The sequence below is a fragment of the Mirounga angustirostris genome, unplaced genomic scaffold, assembly GCF_029215605.1.
Source record: "Mirounga angustirostris isolate CCGP_5_RB_7025 unplaced genomic scaffold, mMirAng1.0.hap1 SCAF_2, whole genome shotgun sequence".
Classification (NCBI taxonomy): domain Eukaryota; kingdom Metazoa; phylum Chordata; class Mammalia; order Carnivora; family Phocidae; genus Mirounga; species Mirounga angustirostris.
Genome location: NW_026991710.1, coordinates 101504179 through 101527987, shown reverse-complemented (window position 1 = coordinate 101527987; position 23809 = coordinate 101504179). Strand labels below are relative to the sequence as shown.

The 23809-nt window shown below is 40.4% G+C and overlaps 1 protein-coding gene across 2 annotated transcripts in view; it reads left to right on the top strand.

The window, feature by feature from the left end:
- Positions 1-23809, top strand: part of TRPC3 (transient receptor potential cation channel subfamily C member 3) — a 73430-nt gene that overhangs the window by 8348 nt on the left and 41273 nt on the right. For both annotated transcript variants that reach the window (XM_064583124.1, XM_064583119.1), the window contains exons 2-3: positions 10624-11395; positions 18471-18659. In XM_064583124.1, coding sequence (XP_064439194.1) covers positions 10624-11395; positions 18471-18659 — 961 coding nt within the window. The remainder of the gene's footprint in view (positions 1-10623; positions 11396-18470; positions 18660-23809) is intronic.

Genomic DNA, 23809 nt, shown 5'->3' with positions numbered 1-23809 from the left:
ATTATCATGCCATACAGGCAATGATTAGGGGTCTTCACCTCTGCTCCCAGTGGAGGAAGGAACACATTGTTAAGTGGCCTTTTTGCTTTTCTGGTTGTGGCTGCTGAGGGGTCTGGCAAAGAGCTTTCATGAGAGGGATGACAAAGAAAGTGATGAAGGGAGAAGACCGGAGCTTTCCTCCTTAAATATACAACAGCCTCTTTTCTCTGACTTGGCGATTAGGGTATATACCCAAATTAGCATTGTCTAATAGATTTATTAAACTCATACCTAGAGGATTCTGAATATAGCACAGGCTAACAGAAACTGTCAGGAAATTAATTACTGTGGAGACCCAGATCTCTCTCCAGACTTGTAAGTGCTGGAATCTCTACCGATTAATTTTTTTTTTTTTTTTTTTTTGGTGGGATGAGAATCTTTAGAAATGAAAGCTATGCTTTCCTGTTTTTTTTTTTTATAAAGATTTTATTTATGTATTTGACAGAGAGAGACACAGCAAGAGAGGGAACACAAGCAGAGGGAGCGGGAGAGAGAGAAGCAGGCTTCCCGCAGAGCAGGGATCCCAATGCGGGGCTCAATCCCAGGACCCTGGGATCATGACCTGAGCCGAAGGTAGACGCTTAACGAATGACTGAGCCACCCAGGCGCCCCTGCTTTCCTGTTTCTTAAATGGAGCTCCTTATCTTGTTGGTTTGGTTGCTATTGAGACAATGTGTTATTGAGCTGTTTGTGGTGTCAGGAGATGTGAGCTCAGCACTAGGCGCTGTGGGACATGGGACTCCCTGTAGCCCTGTACCCTATTCACCAAAGAGTTGAATAGATTGGGCTGCCTTCCTCTAGTCTTCCATACTGATGCCCTTAGGGGATGTACTGAAGTTCAGAGTGTCCCCCACTCCACTTCTTCCCCTCTCCAAATACATATATTAAGAGATTTTCAAAACATGTGTTTTTGATGCTCCATTGAGGCTGTTTGTGAGACACCCTCCCTCCCTGCGAGCCCACTCACACGAAAGCCATATGGTATAGATGTCAGGTGTCTCCAGAGGCAGCCACGTTGACTGACAGCTGCCTGCTTGCCAGGGGGACTATGAGGTTTGTCTACTTTTTGATTTTTCATCTCTGACTTTCTTGTCCTTTGTCAGTGCCTGCTGCTTCCCACCCTTATCATCACTTCCAGTTATCACCACCCCGGACACTGTAACATGGCCGTTGCTCTCTAATGCTTTTCCCCCCTCCTCTGTGCTTTTTCGCACTACTTCTCTTCTGTGGCTCCTTCTGCTCTTCTTGCCCTTCACAGAATGACAGACTGGATCCTGGCCGGTTGGCACATTCACTTTCTTCAGGGGGGTGAACAGCTTCGTCAAAACAACTTGGGTGTTATTCTCATTGCTTTGGCTCACATTGATGGTGTTATTACTCTGTTTGCCAGCTTGCTACATGAATTGAGTAGTTGGCTAATTCTTCATTTCAATAAAGGATTTGACTTCTTTAATAATGCTCATTTGTTGCTGAGTGCTAAAGAGATTGTGATTCAATCCAAAGAGCAGTTTTTGAAGCTGTTCTTTCTAGAACCCAAGTGTTCCAAAACATAAGCTGAGCATACATTTTAATAACATTATTTTGATTTGCAACCTTTATTCATTTTTTTCTTATTCCCCGGAGACAGCATGGTAGAGAGCCTGGGAGAGGACCTCTGAGCTCTCTTCTTCTAATTCTTTATCCTTTAATGACCTTAAGGAAGTGACTTACCATTCTGACTGAATCTCTTTGTCTATAGACTTAGTATCAATTGGGCAGAAATAATGGTAGGCCCAGGGATGGAAACAAAAGGAACATCCCAGAGGCAGGTGTAGCAGGGTCAAGAAACCAGAACAACTTAGATGAGCAGCAATGTGTTGCTCCTGTAATCTGCCTATAATAGGTCTTTCTCTTGAGCCTCCCACCTGCTGACCAGGAGAGAAAAAAAATAAACCAAATGTCCATTCTGTGGTTTAAATTCGTTTTTTAAATTTTGGGGGTTTTTTTTGTTTGTTTGCTAAACAGACACTTATTCTCATCCCACAAGTGAATTAAACAATCAATCAAGCAATTAAGTTAATTAAGCAGTTAAGCAGTTATGTGAGTTAATAGGAGGGAAGACTTGCCCTACATTATTGCAGGGAATAGGTCAACTAGGACAGTGTCTCCTTGTGCCTTGAGCTCATATCTAAGGCATTTTTGCTTGCTGATTCTTCCCTCCAATCTCTTCAAGGGGTCGTAGTCTCCTTATGGTTCATGTATACACCTCTAGTTCAGGGCACCCTGGGGAGATGCTGTGAAGCCAATTTCATTGATCCTAGTCTGATGTTATGAAGTAAATTTTCCTTTTAATAAATAGCCTCTCACTTGGATAAAATAGCTCAGGCTCTCAGAAAGCCCCCCCCCCCCCCACTGTCCTCTGTAGCATCTGGGCACTGGGGGAAGGGAGCTTATGTGTCCCTTGGAGGAAAGAAAGAGTTGTTGTCCTCTGATTCTTCTGGTCTCTGGGCGATGTTCATTGTCTACTTGGGTGCTGCTTGTCAGTGAAAATAACTCGATCTTGGCTGACTTACCTTTGTTATAACCCAGTCATGCTCCTTGGCTTATATGGTTTGAGCTCAACTCCCAGGAGCTCCAGGGTTCTAACCCAGCTTACAGCACCAGTGGTGTCCCTAGTCAGGGTGCAGGGTCTCTGGCTCTCAGCACAGGGTCCACACCACATGGGAACTTAGGGTGGCTTGACAAAGCCCACACCATTCCCTACTTAACCGGGCTGGGCTGTCCCAGGTCTCTTACCCTCAATGGTTCCTCAGTTTCTTGGATCCACATCTTAATTTTTACTTCCCTTTTATTTTTTCTTTCTTCTGTTAAGACAGGAAGCATCATGGCCTTGCTGTCAAAAGCTGTCTTGTCTGCACGATGAGAACATTCTATGATCAGGTTCCTTCAGAACTAATTAGAGAAATGAAGGAACTGAGCAAATCTTTCCTCAAGACAATTTCTCTTTTTCCTAAATTTTGCTTGCAAAATCCCATTTTTTCCTACAAAAAGCTGAAAATTACCTTGCTCTTTCTCTTTGCACTCCTCTAAAATTTGTCTTCTCTTCTTCTCCCCTAAACACACCCACCTAACTCTAACTAACCACTGATACAGGAGCAAGGAGCCTGATGCAGGGCTCATCCCAGGCCCCTGGGATCATGACCTGAGCTGAAGGCAGACTCTTAACCAACTGAACCACCCAGGTGCCCAGGAATATATATTTTAAATGAACATCCTTTGAAATTCCCAAGCACACTAAAGGTTGGGAACCTCCAGCATAAAAACAATGGGATTATCCTGAATCAATGACCCCAGACTATGAGGTCCTTAAACACCTGTCATACTGGCCCTGACAAAAGTCAAGTTGAAATAACATGTGTGAGCACTGCAGCCTAAGGGACAAACAGCCATATGTTTGTTTAGGTTCCCTGTGTTTTATTAACATTTAAAATTTGAACCTCAGGAAGCTGAACTTCAGCAAGTCACCTGAATCACAGTAAATAAGAAGCCTGCAAAATGCCTTCACCAGTGACTTGTTAATGTCACGCCCTTGCTTTTATCAAGGATTGATATTTTTAAAAGGTTACTATGTCGTCTTCAAAATTGCATTTAAAGGGTTAAGAGGTTGTCATATCCATATCCATTGTACCTTTTATGAGGATGCAAGTGCTAAAGTTATCATAGAATTGTGTATTAATAGGCCTCTCTCTCCAGATAAGTTTGCTTCTTTTAATCTAATAATATATAAACTATATAACCCTTGCCTTTTTTTTTTTTTTGGCCCAGGAAATCTAGCAATTTAGCTTAGATCTAAAAGTGTTCAGTTACCATCATTATTCTACCCCAGATTTCTGGTACATTCTTTTCCCTCCTCCTAAATGATTTCTCACATAGATTTAAAATCAATTATCATATATTCCATGTGTTCTAAACCTATTTTATGGTTACATGAATTTTTTTAAAGAAATACAGTATTAATAAATATCCCCTCACATGTGCACATATTCCTGGATGGTCAGGTAATTCTTTATTTCTCATTATCCAGTGACCCATAGGGAGTAAGTACTCAATAACTATTTGTTCTTTTGAGCTCCCAAATCTCTTGCCATGTCCTGTCCTCCCCCTTGACCTCAGATCCTACATGTACACCTGTTGTTCTCTGGTCACTCTAAAATGTCCCAACTCACCCTCTCTCTTAACAAGCACCACTTCCTTATTCAGATTAAGCAATTTCTTTATTTTATTTTATTTAGATTTTATCTATTTGACACACACACAGACACAGAGCAAAAGCAGGGGGGGGGGCCGCAGGCAGGGTGAGGGGGAGAAGCAGGCTTCTCGCCGAGCAGGGAGCCCAACGCGGGACTGGATCCCAGGGCCCAGGAATCATGACCTGAGCCGAAGGCAGACGCTTAACCGACTGAGCCACCCAGGCGCCCCCAGATTAAGCAATTTCAAGGTCATCTATGACTCACCGTCTTGATGCTGTCAGTCTCAAAGTTCTGAAGCTTCTCCTTTGGAATGTTTTGTGTCCTGGACTCTCCCTTCCAATTCTCATTGCCAGCACCGTCTTCCAGATCTTTAGCCAATCGTAGCTGTATTATTAGACCAGCTTTCCAGCAGAGATGGCATGAAGGAAGGCTACTAAACTTTACTCAGCACCTGGCATATAGGTATGTTTTTCACGCACTATCATGTTTAATTCCTATTTAGTTATGAAGCAGGTATTATTTCCCTTTCATAAATAAGAAAACTGAGATTAAAAAACCTGCCCACTGTAACACATATAGCTAAATGCAGATCTGGGCTTCAACTTGGGGTCTCTCTGTTTGACTCCAGACTCTTTCCAGTGCCACAGGCTACTCCTAATTTTCCTCCTTGCATGCCATAGCCATCCCCAGCACCTTGCTCTTCTTAAATTCTGCTTTTACTGTCACACTTCTCTTAAATAACAACAACAAACAAACTAGAATTCTCTGGTTGACTTTCAAGGATGCTGCCCAGCCAACCTTCTTTTCCTTGTTCTTCAGATTCATTTTTCATTGTCTTATAAACATATTATTCTGCTTACTTCTATACTGTCAAGGATATTCCTATACTGTCAAGGGTATTTTTGGAAAAAGTAGTAAGGTGCTTTTCTCTTTTGTCTTTCCAAATACAATATCTTTGCCCTGGTTGACTCAGGACACCTTGCTGCGGGGGTAGCAGGAGGGGGGGCGGTCACGAGTCACTGGTGAAGGCATTTTGCAGGCTTCTTATTTACTGTGATTCAGGTGACTTGCTGAAGTTCAGCTTCCTGAGGTTCAAATTTTAAATGTTAATAAAACACAGGGAACCTAAACAAACATATGGCTGTTTGTCCCTTAGGCTGCAGTGCTCACACATGTTATTTCAACTTGACTTTTGTCAGGGCCAGTATGACAGGTGTTTAAGGGCCTCATAGTCTGGGGTCATTGATTCAGGATAATCCCATTGTTTTTATGCTGGAGGTTCCCAACCTTTAGTGTGCTTGGGAATTTCAAAGGATGTTCATTTAAAATATATATTCCTGGGCACCTGGGTGGTTCAGTTGGTTAAGAGTCTGCCTTCAGCTCAGGTCATGATCCCAGGGGCCTGGGATGAGCCCTGCATCAGGCTCCTTGCTCCTCAGGGAGCCTGCTTCTCTCTCTGCCCCTCCCCTCTGCCTGTGTGCTCCCTCTCTCTCTCATGCTCTCTCTCACGCTCTCTCTCAAATAAGTAAATAAAATCTTTTTTAAAAAATAAAATACATATTCCATAGCCCCACCCCTGAGAGATTCTGATTTAGTTCATCTAAAATGGGTCCCAGAAATCTGCATTCTAATAGGCACTCCAAGTGATCTTGAGGCAGGTGGTCCTCATGTCACATTTAGAGAAACAGTGTTAGAAGTCAGATGAGTTTATGTCAAAGTTATGAAGACTGAGGAGTGTTACTTGTATTTTTACCTCTGAATGCAATGGAGCAAAGGGTTGCCTTTGGGTACACACCAAAATATTTCTCAGAAAGAACTTTTTATCTGCTTTTGTTTGGAGAAGTACCAAGAATCCAAAGTTTGTTTCATATAGCATGCATTTTTTTTTTCTTAAGATGTATGGTCACTGTCTTACTCAGCTTGGGCTGTCAACCAAATACCATAGACTGGCTTAAACAACAGAAGTGTTTTTTCCTCACAGTCCTGGAGGTCAGAAGTCTGAGATCATGGTGCCAGTATGGTCAGGTTCTAGTGAGAGCTCTCTCTTCCTGGCTTGCAGGTGGCTCTTTTTTGCTGGGTCTTCACCTCGTGGAGTGGGGGTGGGGTGGGGGCTTGAGGTGGGGGGAGAGAGAGGGAGGGAAAGAACATGAGAACTCTCTACTGTTTCTTCTTACAAGGGCACTGATCCCATCATGAGGGCTCTACCCTCATAACCTCATCTAATCATAATTGCCTCCTAACCTCTCAAAGGCTCATTCCCAGATGCCATCACATTGGGAGGTGGGGCTTAAACATATGGATTTGTGGGGGGACACAGTGCAGTCCACAGCAGACAGATATTACCAGGCATCCATATCAGCCTGAGCCTGCAAGAGGACTTTTGAGCAGCTGGTTTAGGTCAGTGGTACTCCAATGCCCTTATAAGAAAGAAGGCCCTGTGCAATGGACCCTTGTAGTGCTGAATGAGTCAACCCACTGGATGGAGATCTGAAGGTAAAAAAATGTCTGGCAAAATGATTTTAGTGTTAATATTACTAAAGCGAGGCATCCTCTCCCTTTCACCCTCATTCCTTCCTTATTTCTCATGCTAGCGGAGATGCACTGTCAAGACCAGCTAAGATTGGCGCCATGTTTATGAATTGTGGACAAGGTGAATTCAGTGTGACTCATACCATCCTATCATTCCAGATTAATGAAGGTTGTTTTACCTAATACTGTAAGTCAAGTTGTTTTTTTTTTTTTAAAGGCACTTCCTACATAGATTCACCATGAAGATACATTAGATCAGCTCTTTTATTTTGAAATAGCTGTATAATTTGTTCTAATTCAGAAATTGACTTCACACTTAACTCAGTGTTAGAATCTTTTAAAGACAAAATCAAAATGACTCATGTGACATGTGTTGTGTAGTACTAAAATCCCACATTTCAGCTCAAATACACAATATGGAGATATTAGTTCTGAAAGAGGAAGAGATACTAAGAAAAAAATGTTAAATTTTAAGAAATGCAAAGAAAAATTCATTAAAAAATCATATTCCGGTATTTTCAAATCACACTCTTTGGGGAGAAAAGGTGGGGTTTTTATAAGTGATTTTTGTTGTAGATAGCAATCATTAGATAAAGAGCCCTTTCCATTAAGATGTGACACTTTAATAATGAGTTTATTTCCGCAAAGATAATGTATCTGAGTATAGATTGGAATTCTTCAGACATATATACTCTGCAGATACCTTCTGGAATTATAGAAAATGTCAATATATTATCACTGGTAAGCATAAAATTCATCTTTTATGCCATATGGAAATTCTAGCCATTTGAAGAGTTCCAGTTTGTAGCTTCATAGTAAAAATATTAACCCAAAAAAGTCAGTACCATTAGGAATAACAAAAGATACTCACCTACCACAGTACAGTATTTACCAGATTTGTTTAAAGCCCTGTCATAGAGTTTGGTCTTGAAACAAAGTTCTCTTCTATGCAATCCAGTGAATGCTATTTCCCAGTTCTTTTTTTTTTTTTTTAAAGGATTTTATTTATTTGACAGAGAGAGATGGTGTGAGAGGGAACATAAGCAGGGGGAGTGGGAGAGGGAGAAGCAGGCTTCCTGAGGAGCAGGGAGCCCGATGCGGGGCTCGATCCCAGGACCCTGGAACCGTGACCTGAGCTGAAGGCAGATGCTTAATGACTGAGCCACCCAGGCACCCCTGCTATTTCCCAGTTCTTGTCCACCTAAAAATCATCCTCATACCAACACATACAGACACACACATATATACACACACAACACACCCCAACCCCGACCCACCCTTACACCTCCTTGTCTCCCACACACACTACACACTACGCACACCTCACTCTACATGCTACCCTACACAACATACATCCATACTACACTGATAGGGCATTTATTTAGCTTCAGAAAGATTATAATGTAATCATTGCCAATAAGCACCTACATTCAAAAATTTTTGTCAACTAAGGGAATAAAATTTATAGACATTAAAAATATGAATTTTATTTTATTTATTTTTACTTTTTAAAAGATTTTATTTATTTATTTGAGAGTGAAAGCATGCACAAGCAGTGGGGAAGGGCAGAGGGAGAGGGAGAAGCAGGATCCTCGCTTTGCACGGAGCCCGACACCAGGCTCCATCCCACGACCCTGGGATCATGACCCGAGCCAAAGGCAGACGCTTAATGACTGAGCCACCCAGGCATCCATGATGAATTTTATTTTTAATAAAAATATTCAAACTGTGGTCAAAAGTAATCAAAATGTGCAAAAGGGTATAAGTGAAGAGCAGAAATCTCCCTTCTCCTCTGGCTCCTCAGTTCTACTGCTCAGAGCCCAGGTATAACTACAATTAAAAGCCTCTTGTGTTGCTTTCTGGAAATTGCTACAAACACATATGTATGTGTGTGCGTACATGTGTGTACATATATATGTATGTATATAAAGTTGTATATACATATAAATACTCTATTTATTTAATTTTAAAAAGTTGATCACCTGACACTAGTTGAGCAGTTAGGATGGGGTGCCAGTCTAGCATTGTCGCCCTTGGAGTTAACGTGCCTCTCCGGACCTCTTTGGTTATCACCTCTGATGACCCAGGTTTGCCTGGCCATGTTCCCTTGGTCTCCACGTGAGAAACCTCTGCCAGTGCCTTCTGTACTCCTCTCTTGGTTTGAGGTCAACAGAGGTGAGAATTGAGTGGGGGCTGGTAACTGCCTCTGACTTCTGCTCCCAGACCCCCAGGGAGAAGGACAGTGTCTTCTCTAGCATAGTTTGCAGCCCCTGACTCTGTGAATATTGTTTTATCAATGGTGGAAAGTATTTCTGGAATATATATCATAGAAGGAAAGCATTTTTCTCCCCCAGCCATTCACTTTTAACTTGTCACTATTATTTGCTTCAGAAGTCGGTAATGTAAAAAGAGCTTTATCTGGTATTTTTGGTTGCAGCTCATACACAAAACAAAAATCACAGATATTTTAAAGAAGCTTATCTTAAGCATTGAAGTCAGCAAGAATGTTAGAACTGGCTAAGGGTAGAGATGCAGATTTGTATTTATAATAACAGCCATTTAAATAGTAAAAGTAATCACAATGTTAAAAAAAAGTAATCACAGTGTTAAAAATTATGTTGTTTATTTAGCATCATTTTTCAAAGACTCAGAACTTCTAAAAAAGCTTTTTGTTCATGTGCTCATGAGGAAACTCTGGAGCACTTTGTAAATTTCCATTTTACATCTGGGGTAAGGAAGTCCAAAGAAATGAATTTACTCACCATCAATTAAAATGTGAACCTGAATCACTGTACACATCAACTAATGACATCACTTTCATAATGCAGCTAAATCTCAATGAATGTGGTTCGTATTAGGTACATTGTTCTGGATATACAATTAGTGTCCGGTTGCTTTATTCATAAAATAATAGTAGTGATTTTTTTTTTTTTTTTTTAGAGAAGGGGAGGGGGTGGGAGGGGAGAGGGTGAGAGAGAGAAAGGGCGAGAGAGAATCTTAAGCAGGCTCCTCGCCCAGTGTGGAGCTGGATGTAGGGCTCTGGGCTTGATCTCACAACCCTGAGATCATGACCTGAGCCGAAATCAAGAGTCAGAGGCTTAACTGACTGAGCCACCCAGGTGGCCCAATAGTAGTGATTTTTCAACCATAAATCATACTATATCATTTTACTTCAAAGAGGCAATTATATAATATTGGTAATTAAACAATTCTTATTACAAAGTCACAGTTATTTTCAAGCAAGTAAGTTGGGTTTTTTTGGGGGGCGGGGGGGAGGCAGATACCCTTAAGAGGAAAAGATAACAAAGGTAAGATCCTGAAAGATCCTTGACCTAAATCTTAGACTTCCCCCCCCCCCGTCAATTATTTTATTTAGTTAAAAATATGCAATGATTTGAGAGGATTCTTCTGGTCTAATTCTGGAAAAATTTGCTTTCTTTAGCCTTAAATCCTAGTGCTTTGGTGCCAAGAACCTGCTAGACCTCTATTTTCAAGACTTTTAAGACTAGTATGCTTATTTATACAAGGTCCAGTGAGTTCCATCTATACCAGGGCCACAAGGGAAGCATGGATGTCTAGACCTTGTTTATATTAGGATTTCTTCCAAATGCCGTTTTCTTTTGAACAGGAACCCTTGTTCTGTCTGGGTTCAAGCAGCCGGTATTAGGTACAGGTGTAAATTTCAGGTGCGTTGTTTAGCAACTGACCCAGCTGCCCGCGGGCCACAGGTCTGCTGTAGGTGCTGTGTACTTGGAAAGGGCTGGATCTGTGGGAGGAAGCAATACACCCTAGTGGTCTACAGTTGTTTTTCATTGCTGCTGATTAGGTCCATGGAGGAAAGTCCATCTCTGAGGCGCAAGACGGTGATGCGGGAGAAGGGCCGGCGCCAGGCCGTCCGGGGCCCGGCTTTCATGTTCAATGACCGGGGCACTAGCCTCACTGCCGAGGAGGAGCGCTTCCTCGACGCTGCGGAGTATGGCAACATCCCTGTGGTGCGCAAGATGCTGGAGGAGTCCAAGACGCTGAACGTCAACTGCGTGGACTACATGGGCCAGAACGCGCTGCAGCTGGCCGTGGGCAACGAGCACCTGGAGGTGACAGAGCTGTTGCTTAAGAAGGAGAACCTGGCGCGGATCGGCGACGCCCTGCTCCTTGCCATCAGCAAGGGCTACGTGCGCATCGTGGAAGCCATCCTCAACCACCCCGGCTTCGCGGCCAGCAAGCGCCTGACCCTGAGCCCCTGTGAGCAGGAGCTGCAGGACGACGACTTCTACGCCTACGACGAGGACGGCACGCGCTTCTCGCCCGACATCACGCCCATCATCCTGGCGGCGCACTGCCAGAAGTACGAGGTGGTACACATGCTGCTGATGAAGGGCGCCAGGATCGAGCGGCCGCACGACTATTTCTGCAAGTGCGGAGACTGCATGGAGAAGCAGAGGCACGACTCTTTCAGCCACTCACGCTCGAGGATCAATGCCTACAAGGGGCTGGCCAGCCCGGCGTACCTGTCCTTGTCTAGCGAGGACCCGGTGCTCACCGCCCTGGAGCTCAGCAACGAGCTGGCCAAGCTGGCCAACATAGAGAAGGAGTTCAAGGTAAGCTCCGCGCTCCACCCCGGCTACCCTGCACGCTCATCCACTTTCCTACTGCCGCCTGGTGCCTTCCAAAGTTTGCTCTGTAATCAGTTTTGCCCAGCGGATTTAAAATCACCAGATATTGGAAATGTTGTTCAGAAATGATTTCCCCCTCTCAGCATGGTGCTGTGATAAATTCGCTTTGGGGCTGGGTATATACTGGATTAGAGAGCTATAATTATGGTGCTGTTCTGTGGGGATGAGCATTAAGTAGAACGCAAGACTTCCCCCCCCCCCCCCGCATTTGTTTAAAGGAGGGATTTGATGTGACTTTTTGCCTCCCAAATTCTTGTTCCTCTTCTGTAGTTAGTGGTATGTGGCACACAACACAGAAGAGTATTTAGTTTTGCTGTTTATTGACCCAAACATCTGTATATCCCTTTAGATAGAAAGTCAAAAGACTAATATGAAATACAATTAAAGTCATTTTATTAATATGACAAAAATGCCTCTCCCTGAAATCCACAAATGTATATTCAGAGTGGTGAGCCATAGACATTGGGTCAACCCAGAAATACAAGGATAGCAAATTATTTTGTTTTAATGGAGGAACTTTTTTTCTGAACATCATTTCCAGTCAAGCAGTATTATTGTTTTTTAAGCAATATTATTTTTTACAAAAATTATACATTAGTGACAACATTTTTTTCTTTTATTCGGTTGCTACATCCTCTTATGTATTTTGGATGGTTCTACCTTTAAATCTGGGGCAAAAGGAGATTTCATGGTTCTGGTGAAAGTCAAACTGTTTTTCAGCAGGTTCTTGTCTCCTATTGTCCACTTAAGATTATTGTAGACATCAATTCCTTAAATTATTTTCTGGATGCTGAGTTAATCCAATTTTTAGTGTTGTGGTGTCAGATCACAGAAAGAGTGATTATTCGGTCTTTCAGATCTTATTACAGTTTTTCATACTTAAGTGAGATTTGCGCAAATGCAACTAGCAATATAATTCAGGTTAAGGGGTTGCAAGAAAATGGTATGAAACAAAGAAAAGAGCTATTAAGCCATGAAAAGACATGGAGGAACCTTACATGCATATTACTAAGTGAAAGAAGCCAATCTGAAAAGGCTGCATACTATATGATTCCAACTATCTGACATTCTGGGAAATGCAAAACTATGGAGGCAGTAACAAGATCAGTGTTGCTAGGAGTGAGTGGAGAGGGAGGAATAAATCAGTGGAGCACAGAGGATTTTTAGGGCAGTGAAAATATTCTGTATGATACTATGATGATGGCTACATGTCATACATTTATCCAAACCCATAGAATTTACAACACCAAGAGAGAACCCTAATGTGAACTATGGACTTTGGATGATTATGATATGTCAGTGAAGGTCCATCAGTTGTAAGAAATGTACCACTCTGGTGAGAGATGTTGATGAGAGAAGCTGTGTACGTTTTGGGGCAGGGCACATATGGAAATTCATGTACCTTCCTCTTAATTTTACTGTGAACCTAAACCTGCTCTAGAAAAATGGTCTTTTTAAAAAATATCACTTAAAAAACGGCAGGAAAGTTTTGCATGTTTTTTGTTTCCCTTTCCCTAGATATTCATCAACCCTCATCTTGTCCTGGTAGAGATCTGGCCTTAGTATAATTTTGTTATTCCATTAAAATTTTTTCTGATATAAAAGCTACACATATTTATTGTAAAAATGTGGAAAAATACAAAGAAAAAATAAATATCACCTTATAGTTACTCTCTTTGAAGAGATTCATTATGTGATATATGAAAAGATGTATTTCCTTGGACTCAAAAGGAATTATTTATTTATTTATTTTTAGACAGAACTCAGAGCAAATTGAAAACTTCAAATTCTGTTTAGAGAGAATAGAAAAGCATTGAGGTAAAATAGTTCTGAATATCATTATTTTGACATAGTAATAAAAAATATAATTCTAAATGTATTTGCCACTATTTCAAATGTCATTCAAGCCTTGTTTTTTCCATTTTGCTTGATAGTATATTGAAAATCTGTAAAAGGGATTCTACAAAAGGGAATATTTTCTCATATTATGCTTTAATAATTTATAAAAGATGGTGATGTTTGCAATCCTGCCCAGAGAAGTCATCTCAGTGAAGCGATAGTTTAAAAATTTGTTATTCATAGTTTTCCCCTGAAGCTGGCTAAATCTGTATTGGTAATACTTAGAACCTCCTTTACCCTGACTTGAAGAGTCACCTCTGATAACCTTTCAAATGTTGGAAAATATTACAAGAGGCAAAAAGAGAAGAAAACACAACTGAATTTAAGAGGGAGTCCAGGAAGCTACCAAGTATCTAAGGATATGCAAAAATCGTCTAAATTTCACAGTTCCTTTTTCTAAACTGCACGGAAAGCACTTGGGTAGCATAACCCTCTCTGAGCCAGAATACAGATGGTTCTTCAGGATTTACAGTCTCTAAGGACAAGTCTCTCTCCCCTGACTGTTTCTTTTCTTTCCTGTTTCTTGCCTGTCCTTATTATTCCTTTCCATATCTGCCTTCCTTTCATCTCTTTGCCCTCTTGTCCTATGCTCCTGTCCAACTGTCAGGGCTTTAGACAGACAGAGAAAATAGTGCTTTCATGACACAGACCCAGAGACTCTGAGCTCGGAAAGGGCAGTGGGAGTGAAGCTCATTTCTGAGGCAACCAGGTAACCTAATTTGCCCTATTCCGTGTGTTCACTATATTCTTTCCATAGAGACCATGCCCTCAAAATACTAGCCTTGAAATGAAAAACTAATGTGTTCCTAGTGAAAAAGAGGTGATTTTTCCCCCTTTTAGACACTGTACCTATTTTATCTTATCAATGGCCTGTAAGATTATCGTCTCACCCCTCAAATTGCCATCACTTAGGTGCATCCGAGAAGGTTCCCAGGCAGTGCGCAGCTTTCAGAGTTCCTTGAAGAATACAGGAGGCATGGTGCCGAAAACATATGAAGGTCATTACCCCAGAAGGTTGAACATTCTAGGATATAGATTTAGATAAATTAATGGAGGACAGCTTGGTGACAGGTTATTAAAGAAATAGTTTGGATGTGCAAATGATGTCTGAAGCTATTCTGAGAAACAGAATATTGGACAGGATGGACTCTAGGTCTAATCTTCTGAATGTCATTGGTAAGAAAGCTAGTCATTTATTAAACTGTGAGAATGCAAAGTGAAGTTTCTTAATTGTGAGTCAATGATGCACTTTTTTTTTTTTTGAAAAAAGAAGGTATTTTCCTCCCCTATGCCTCAGTTTTCCTCTCTTTAAATTAGAAAAGCAATTTTAACTTACATCACAGTAGGGCTGTGAGGAAGAGGTAAAGAAATATAATCCAAAAGCAAGATGGCATTTTATAAAGCAGGAAGATATTCTAGGAGTCCTCTAGCTGTACAGACCTCTTATTTTACAAATGAGAAAACAAAGCCTATTAGCCAAGGACCCATCTGCTAAGTCTAGATTTAGGTGTCTTGGGTCCCAGGATTAGATATTCTATCTAACGTGCTGTACCCAATAACACTGTGGTATTTCTATAGTACTAGTGCATGAAGCATGCCATAAGCATATAATCCTCATAGCAGCAACATTAGGTAGGCTTATTCTCATCAGAAAGGCTAAGTAAATTCCACCCGATCATACAGCTAGTAGGTGGTAGAAGGAGTGTTTGAACCCAGGAAGTCTGGCTTCAGATTTAAGCTTTTGTTTTTTTTTTAATTTTATTTTATTATGTTACGTTAATTACCATACATTACATCATTAGTTTTTGATGCAGTGTTCCATGATTCATTGTTTGTGTATAACACCCAGTGCTCCATTCAATATGTGCCCTCTTTAATACCCATCACCAGGCTAACCCACCCACCTCCCTCCCCTCTAGAACCCTCAGTTTGTTTCTCAGAGTCCACAGTCTCTCATGGTTCGTCTCCCCCTCCGGTTCCCCCCCTTCATTTTTCCCTTCCTACTATCTTCTTTTCTTTTTTTTAATATATAATGTATTATTTGTTTCAGAGGTACAGGTCTGTGATTCAACAGTCTTACACAATTCACAGCGCTCACCATAGCACATACCCTCCCCAATGTCTATCACCCAGCCACCCCATCCCTCCCACCCCCTACCACTGCAGCAACCCTCAGTTTGTTTCCTGAGATTAAGAATTCCTCATATCAGTGAGATCATATGATACATGTCTTACTCTGATTAACTTATTTCGCTTAGCATAATACCCTCTAGTTCCATCCACCTCGTTGCAAATGGCGAGATCTAAGCTTTTAACCACTATACTATCCTGCTTCTTTTGTTATTAGGGAAAGGATCTGACTGAACCAAGCCTCCTTAGAGTTGAATTCCAACTTTTCTCTTAAAGATAAAAAGGGATTAGAATGATGATTAAACCACAAACATTAAGTGTGCTAAAACCTGTAGACAGGTTGTGACGAGGACCAGGCATCCTCGTTCTTCCCTTGGCTTGAGCAGGTCTTCGGGCTTTTGAGTTCCTTCATCTAAAAAGAAGGTCACAGGTCCTTCTGGTAACTTTGTGGAGAGCCATGGTATTAGAAGAGTGGCATGATGAAGATGATTAAGCAAAACTAAATTAAGAGAAAATTACTAGAAAATGCAAACCAGACAAATGGTCCAAGTCATTGAGTAACATTAGGCAGGACCTCATGGTAGAACTAATCTAGTCACCTCATGGTGCAATGCAGACTTCAGGTAGTTCCTTTTGCAACTGAGAAAAGGCTGTCTTTAGCTGGGGCCCTCCATCTTTCCCTGGGAGCTCCGTATCTGTTGATAAAGCAACATCCCATGCCCTCAATAAAAGAAATTGCCATTACCTCCAGCACTGATTCTTTTCTGCACTTAGGCAACAGAATTCTTCCAGCAGGAAATGCTTACAGTGTTATGAAGACAAAGTGTTGTTTTTGCAACTTGTATAACTACCAGTTTTTGTTTCTTGATTGATGTTTCTGTGGATGTGAACAAACCACACAGCTTTCTTTAAGACAATTTACTGATTATGATTTTTTTGAAGCAATGAGTTATACTGAGGTGTTACTGCAGAGGTGGCTACTGTTTTCTTCCAACATTGGAATAGTCTCTCTTTTTTCTGATCAATGGAGAAATGGTCATCCTGTGTTGCATCAAATCTTATAAAACAGTCTGAACTGAGGAGTAACATGAGGAAATTTCGTCAAAAAAAAATTGTATTAAAAGGAGAGCTTTATATGGAAACAGACATGAATTTAATACTTCTGGATGCTATAATAAAATATTTCATTAGTCTCTCAGGAATGGAAGCAGATGGATATTTAACTGACACTCTGCCTAGAAACCAGGGACTGAACATTTTATTAATTTTATCAGTTGCATGGTACCAACTTGAATGGAAACCAAAGACTGAAGTTTTTATTCATTTTATCTATTCTCTTATGAGGGGAAAAAGATTAACTGTAACTGTTCCTTATCTGAATTTCTGATATCTGAAATGGAAACTTTTCTAGTCTGTGTAGCCTTTAAACAGTCTCTCTTCTTTATTTTAGTTGGTGACGTGATTTTTTGCCCATCAAATCAATTATTTATTTAAAGGAAAAAATTCAAATTCTTCATGTCTTTTTTTTTTTTTTTTTAAGTAGGATTTTTGGAAGCCTGGAAATTCTGCTGTGCTAGGTATTACTTGAGACACGTATAGTATCTCGGGCCATATTGAAATGGGGAACTCTATTTTCCTCAAGTGTGCCAAATTAGACTATCATCGGTTAACTATTTATTTATTTATTTATTTATTTATTTATTTATTTATTTGTCAGAGAGAGAGCACAAGCAGGGAGAATGGCAGGCAGAGGGAAAGAGAGAAGCAGACTCCCCACTGAGCAGGGAGCCTGATGCTGCCTCGATCCCAGGACCCTGGGATCATGACCTGACCGAAGGCAGACGCTTAACCGACTGAGCCACCCAGGAGTCCCCCGGTTAACCTTCTTAATGGGCTAAAATTTTAGTGAAAGCCATAGAAGTAGAACTGGGGTTTCTGAAAGTGAGATACTTTCCCAACAGATGGTCATTGATACCTTAACTGGAACCAAAGTGCTAGAAATAGAACTCCATTCAGAAGGTAACAGGGAATGTTGCCAAGTGACTTCCTTATCCCAGTCCATGGCACTATATAAATATGCTAATGAAATTAAAGATTCACAGATTATTTTTAGCAAGGTGTTAGTTCCACTGGCCTGGAAATTTTCTCTCAGGTATTGATACTCTGCAACCCCTGAGAATTCAATTACATATAATCAGACATTTCTCTCCTTCCAGTTCTGCAGGACATGATAACCTTCAGACAAACAAGGAAAAATACCTCCTCTCTCTGTTGGTACCTGTGCATTTCTTTACATTCACTAGAAACCAGTCATTCTCAAACATACATGTGTATCACAAACACATGGAGCGTGTGTTTACATAGATTGTTGAGCCCTCTCTTCAGTTTCTAGATAGGAACAACTGAAATGGGGTCTGAGAACATACTTCTAATACACGTCCAGGTGCTGTTGATGCTGCTGGCGATAGGACTACACTTTGAGAAGCTACGTCTCCAACAAGGCAAGGGAGAGTAGAAACTGAACAAGTTATTTTCATGTATAGTCAATCTTCTATGTCAGATCACCACTTTAGAAAAATTACCATTTAAACCAATTTTCACTACAGAAATGGTTTTGTTTTGGCTTTAAGGAAACTGTTGTTTATATAAGAGAGATGCCGCTCTTTTTGATCCTTTTGGTCTGTCAGCATTAGCATTTATCCAACATCTCTTAATACAAACCAGTAACAAATGTGCATACCATTTTCAGAGCTGTATCCTATGGGTGGGCGGTTTGCAGAAGGTACCGGCTGAGATTGTGAGTGTGGGCAAATCCTGCCTGGGTCTAACTCAGCAAGCCTTGCATGCATGTAGGAACAGCAGCTTCTACCCAGAAGAAGGGACCCCTTTTTGTAATTAACAAAAACCCTAAACACTTTCCATTGAATTAAAGCAAACTCCTTGAGTTAAACTTTAAACCTCTTGTTTTTAGAATGACTATAGGAAGCTCTCCATGCAATGCAAAGACTTTGTAGTGGGTGTGTTGGATCTTTGCCGAGACTCAGAAGAAGTAGAAGCTATTCTGAATGGAGATCTGGAATCCGCAGAGCCCTTGGAGCTACACAGGCATAAAGCTTCACTGAGCCGTGTCAAGCTTGCTATTAAATATGAAGTAAAAAAGGTGAGTGGCCCACTTTTATCCAGCACCATATTGGAATAAACATGTAATATCAACTATGCCATAATCCCAGGAAAATCATTTAAATAATAAAGATGTTATTGACAAATATGGTAAAGTTGTGAGTCCAATATCTAGCTTCTGCCATCCTTTCCACTTCTTGTCTGCTGTGAGACCTTGGATAAATCATAAAACTTCTTCAAACTTCAGTTTCCTCATGTAAAAGGAGGATAATATCTCTTATCTATCTCAGAGAATACGATTTCAGTGGATTAAGATATGCAAAAGAACTTTGTGAACTGCTCATTACAATGCAATTAAAAATAAAATGTTACTTGTATACATTTTTGTAAATCACTGTTAAAACTGTCGTATTAATCCTTGTGACAAGCCTATGTGATTATCCATTTCACCTATAAAATAGGTAAAATAGACGATGACATTTCTACTCTAAAAAGGAAACTGAGGTTTGCCAAGCTTAAATATGTCTAAGTCACAGAGCTGTGGATACCAGAAATAAAATTTGATTACTTTTTTATTCTGTTTATTGCAGATAAACTGTTAAGTGTATGTATTTGCTGCTTGTATAGGGCTTTTAAATAATTCTTGAAAACTGTAGTTATGATGTTTTACTATAATAAAAATCTGTTAACTACAACCTAGCAGCGTTTATATGTTAGGTAACTGATATTTTTTTGTATTCTAAGAGAAAATGATAAGTCACCAAGAAGTAAGCTGTTTTCAGGAACAGATCTAGTTTCATGAACTAGTTACTCTCTGTAGAGCTGAATTTTCTCTCCTCCCTGCATGGTGCTTAAGAGGGCAGGGAGCCAGCTTGCAGGGGTTCAAGTCCTGAGTTAACCACGTGTTCCCTGTGTGGCCACGGGCAAGTCACCCAACCAGGCCAAGCCTCCATCTGCTCAGTTAGTGAAGTAAGGACCACAAACTGTTTATAAGATTATAAGAGCTAATACATGTAAAGTAATTAGCACAGGTCTAGTACATGGTGATTGTTCAACATGTACTAGCTGATAACATTTCTACATTATGAAAATTCATTCTCAAAATGATGACTCTCAAACAAGTTCAGCTTGTAGTCCTCAAACACAGATCTCACGTTCATTGTGTTGACTCCAGCCCTCAGTAATAGACTACAGCCATTTTAGGCAGAAAGGAATTTAGTAAGGGATCTGAGGAGACTCAGAATCATTAGGAGGGGTGGGGGAACAAGCACACCTAAGTCGTGCCTCCAGAAACCTTCCTCAGAACCAGGCCCAGAACGGAGACCTGTGCATATGCCCCTGGCCCGTGGAATGGAGGCAAGTGTAGGCACCCTAGCAGCAAGTGAGCATGAGGGAAACTTCCTTTCTTTCCTCTTCTCTCCTTGTGTGCGTGCACGTGTGCTCGCGTGCACCCCACACACACACAAATTCTGCCACAATCTAGAGAACTTTCACATACAGTATTCACAAGGTTTTAGCCAACTATTAATCACAGATCTCCCCTCAACTTAGTAAGACAGGCAAATGTGAAGATTCTTAGTAAATACTGATGTAAAATAACTTTTTAAGGAATTATCGTTTAAAAATAAATTGGCTCAACTGCCTTCCTCTCAGAGCATTCTTTTTTTTACTTAAGTTTTTATTTTTTAATTCCAGTTAGTTGACATACAGTGTAATGTTAGTTTCAGGCATACAATATAGTGATTCAACACTTCCATATAACCCCCGGTGCTCATCACAAGTGCCCTCCTTAATCCCCATCCTCTGTTTCCCCCTTCCTCCCCCCTGGTAACCATCAGTGTGTTCTCTATAGTTCAGAGTCTGTTTCTTGGTTTGCCTATCCCTCTCTCTTTTTTTCCCTTTGCTTGTTTGTTTTGTTTCTTAAATTCCACATAGGAGTGAAATCATATGGTATTTGTCTTTCTCTAGAGCATTCTTGCTAGTTGAGGTGTTGCTATATTAAAAGGAGAAAAGATAATTTTGAATAAGATTAATATTAAACCATTTTTAGAAATCTGTCTGGACATTTATTCACAGATCTTGCAATACACATCTCTTTTCTTTAGCACCTGAGAGGAGTGAATTGATTTCAGTTGTCTCCGGTTCGTTATTGTTACTCTGAGAGTGTCATTAGCAGAGGCAGCTCATCTGTAGATGTGCTTCTGTTGACCAAACTGTCTTGAGACCGTGAATATCTTCCTGGCATGTTAATTTTAAATAAATTGATGTATAGCTTACAACGTATGAGGTGTCATTAATAATAAATTTGTTATCAGTCAACTAACTACCAGGAAACAACAAAATAATATATTTGAAACTGAAAGGAGATTTAGGGCTCTGCAGGTATTTCTGGGTTTGTTTGTTTTATGCTCTTTGATTTGGAAGCTTCATTCAATGTATATAAAAACTTTATCCTAGCATGCCCAAAAAAACCCCAAAGACTTCCTTCATTCTTCACTCAACATTCACATGTCTCCATCTAGCAAGGAGGAAAGATGCCCTATCCCTTCTGGTGCTTCCTTTTTCCTTCATCTCATTTCTAGTACCGAAGTGAAACCACTTCTTGGCTTACAGTGATGCGTGAACCCTATCCCCAGTGCCACTGAGGTAGTCTACAGCTACATGCAAGGCATTGGGATTTCAAAATATATGTTATGGAATTTTTTCCTCCTGATAACATAATAAACTTATATTTATTCAAATCAACTCATAATTCCACCAAGGAAACCAGTTTTGTGTAACAGTAAGCTGTTACCCATAAGAGACTCAGGAAGTCTCTTCTGCCACGTGCCTAAGATGTACCCCCAGCTCTGTTTATGAGATGCCTAGCTTCTGTCTGGCCTCACAGTCCTCAGAGCTCAGGTCTTCCCTAGGAATCACACCGTGAGTTCTACTCAGGCCTTACAGAGCTCAGTGGCAATTAGTCAAGAAAATGAAAATATGAAAGACCTGAATAGGAGAGATCTGAACATGATTTTTTTTTTTAAGAGAGCGAGAGAGAGAAAGAGAGCACACACCAGTGTGCGCACGTGGGGGAGGGTCAGAGAGAGAGGGAGAAAGAACCCTAAGCAAGCTCCGCGCCCAGCATGTGGGGCTTGATCTCATGACCCTGAGATCATCACCTGGGCCGAAATCAAGAGTCAGATGCCCAACTGACGGAGCCACCCAGGTGCCCTGATCTCTACGTGAATTTAATGTTTATATGAGAAAGAATTTTCTAATACAAAAGTAGTCAAATAACAAAGCAAAAAGGTAAATAATCTGACAACATACAACTTAAAACTTCTGTACACAGAAAAATCATAAACAAAAAGGTAAAGGGCAATGTGAGAAAGGTATAATTTCTCAATTCTAACATACAAAAGATTGATATTCTTAATGTCCAAAGAGCTCAAACAAATTTTTAAGGAAAATTTCTAGAGCTCTGCAGAAAAATAAGCAAAGGGCTTGAATGGGCAACTCACAGAAAATTCAAATGGCTAACATATTTAAAATTGTCAAACCCTCTAGTACTAAAATAAATGCATCCTAATATGCAAATAACATTTCCTGTCTCTCAAATTTTTAAAGAATAAAAAATATTCTCAATGCTGTTGGTGTAATGGGCAATCTTATGCTCCTACTGAGGAACAAACAATAATGCGTTCTCTATCAGGGAGTGGATGTTTTAGATTATTCATCCCAGAATCATTTCTGAGGAGTCTCAAAGGTAAATAATAAAACTGGAAAGATAGTAAATATTATTACTGTTTGCAGAGTTACCCATGTTTTTCTACAAAAGAGAATGGGATAGAGTGAAAGATGAAATTTGATTTTTTTGAAAGAGTACAAGAAGATTAAGTTTTAGGCAAAAACATCAATTATTTTCCAGTTAGAATAATCGATTATTTACTTCCCCCCAAAAGCTCTGAGTTTTAATTCTGCCTGTACCTCTGCCTTCTCTGCGACTTGAGGATGAACATCAATCCCTTCTTCCCCATAGAAATAATGAGAGCTTCACCTGCTTCTAGTAAGTAAGCTCTGTCTATTCTAAGAAAGTCCTTGACAAAGTTAAAAGATACTAGAAGTTGATAAATCATCGAATGTGGAAAACTGGGCTATTGAGAAAGAGGAGAGAATTTCCTGGGTTGTTCCTCTTTGCTCTCTTATTTCTTCCATGGTGAGATTAGATTTAACTATAGAAATATCATCTAGAAAAGAGACATGCAGCAATATATGCACATAAAACTACCCATTGTGTATGAAGAAATTGTGCTTTCCCTAATTCCAAAAATTGAGCAATGCAATGTGAGTGGTAAATATACTGCAGAGACCTTGGGCAGGGTGCATGTGCTGGCCGGTGCGGTCCTGAGTCCTACAATTGGGCAGCCTCTTGGCCAGGTTCATGCCCGGCACCAAGAAAGAACAGAAAATTTTGCGCTCTGGGTTTGAAATCCAGCAAACTTATACAATGTAAATTTTCAGTTTATACTTCACAACTCAGAACTTTAAAAAGAAGTTGAATGAAGTAGCTTTTATTCATAGCAGTATTTTAAATGGTATGAGCTGTGCCTCCAACCATGTCATTAAAAACAAACACAGGGGCACCTGGGTGGCTCAGTCATGATCCCAGGGTCCTGGGATTGAGCCCCGCATCGGGCTTCCTGCTCAGCGGGAAGCCTGCTTCTCCCTCTCCCACTCCCCCTGCTTGTGTTCCCTCTCTCCCTGTGTCTCTGTCAAATAAATAAAATCTTTAAAACAAAACAAAACAAAACAAAAACAGAGTGTTCCTACCATGTTTTTGTACAACAGTAGTCCCGTGAAGATAGTTCTTGTAAGGGCTGATTTGATAATAAGACCGTGTAACGTGAATTTTTTTTAAGTTGAAAATTATCTCATTGTTTTCCTTTAACCTGTCCTGATCAGTGGTTCCGTTTACAATCTGTTAGTCATTTGGCAGGAAAAAAAAATGTTCTCAATGCTATGGTAGTTTTGTTCCATTGAAAGGTTGAGATTTTCTTGTGGGTCAGGGATTCTCCTTTTAAATCAGAAAACCTCAAATAAGGGCATTATTTTTGTAATGATTTCAATTTGCTGATCCACTGAAGTTAGGATGCAGCATACAAATTTATCCAACTGGCTATGACTGGTGTGGCAGCATAGGAAGTAGTA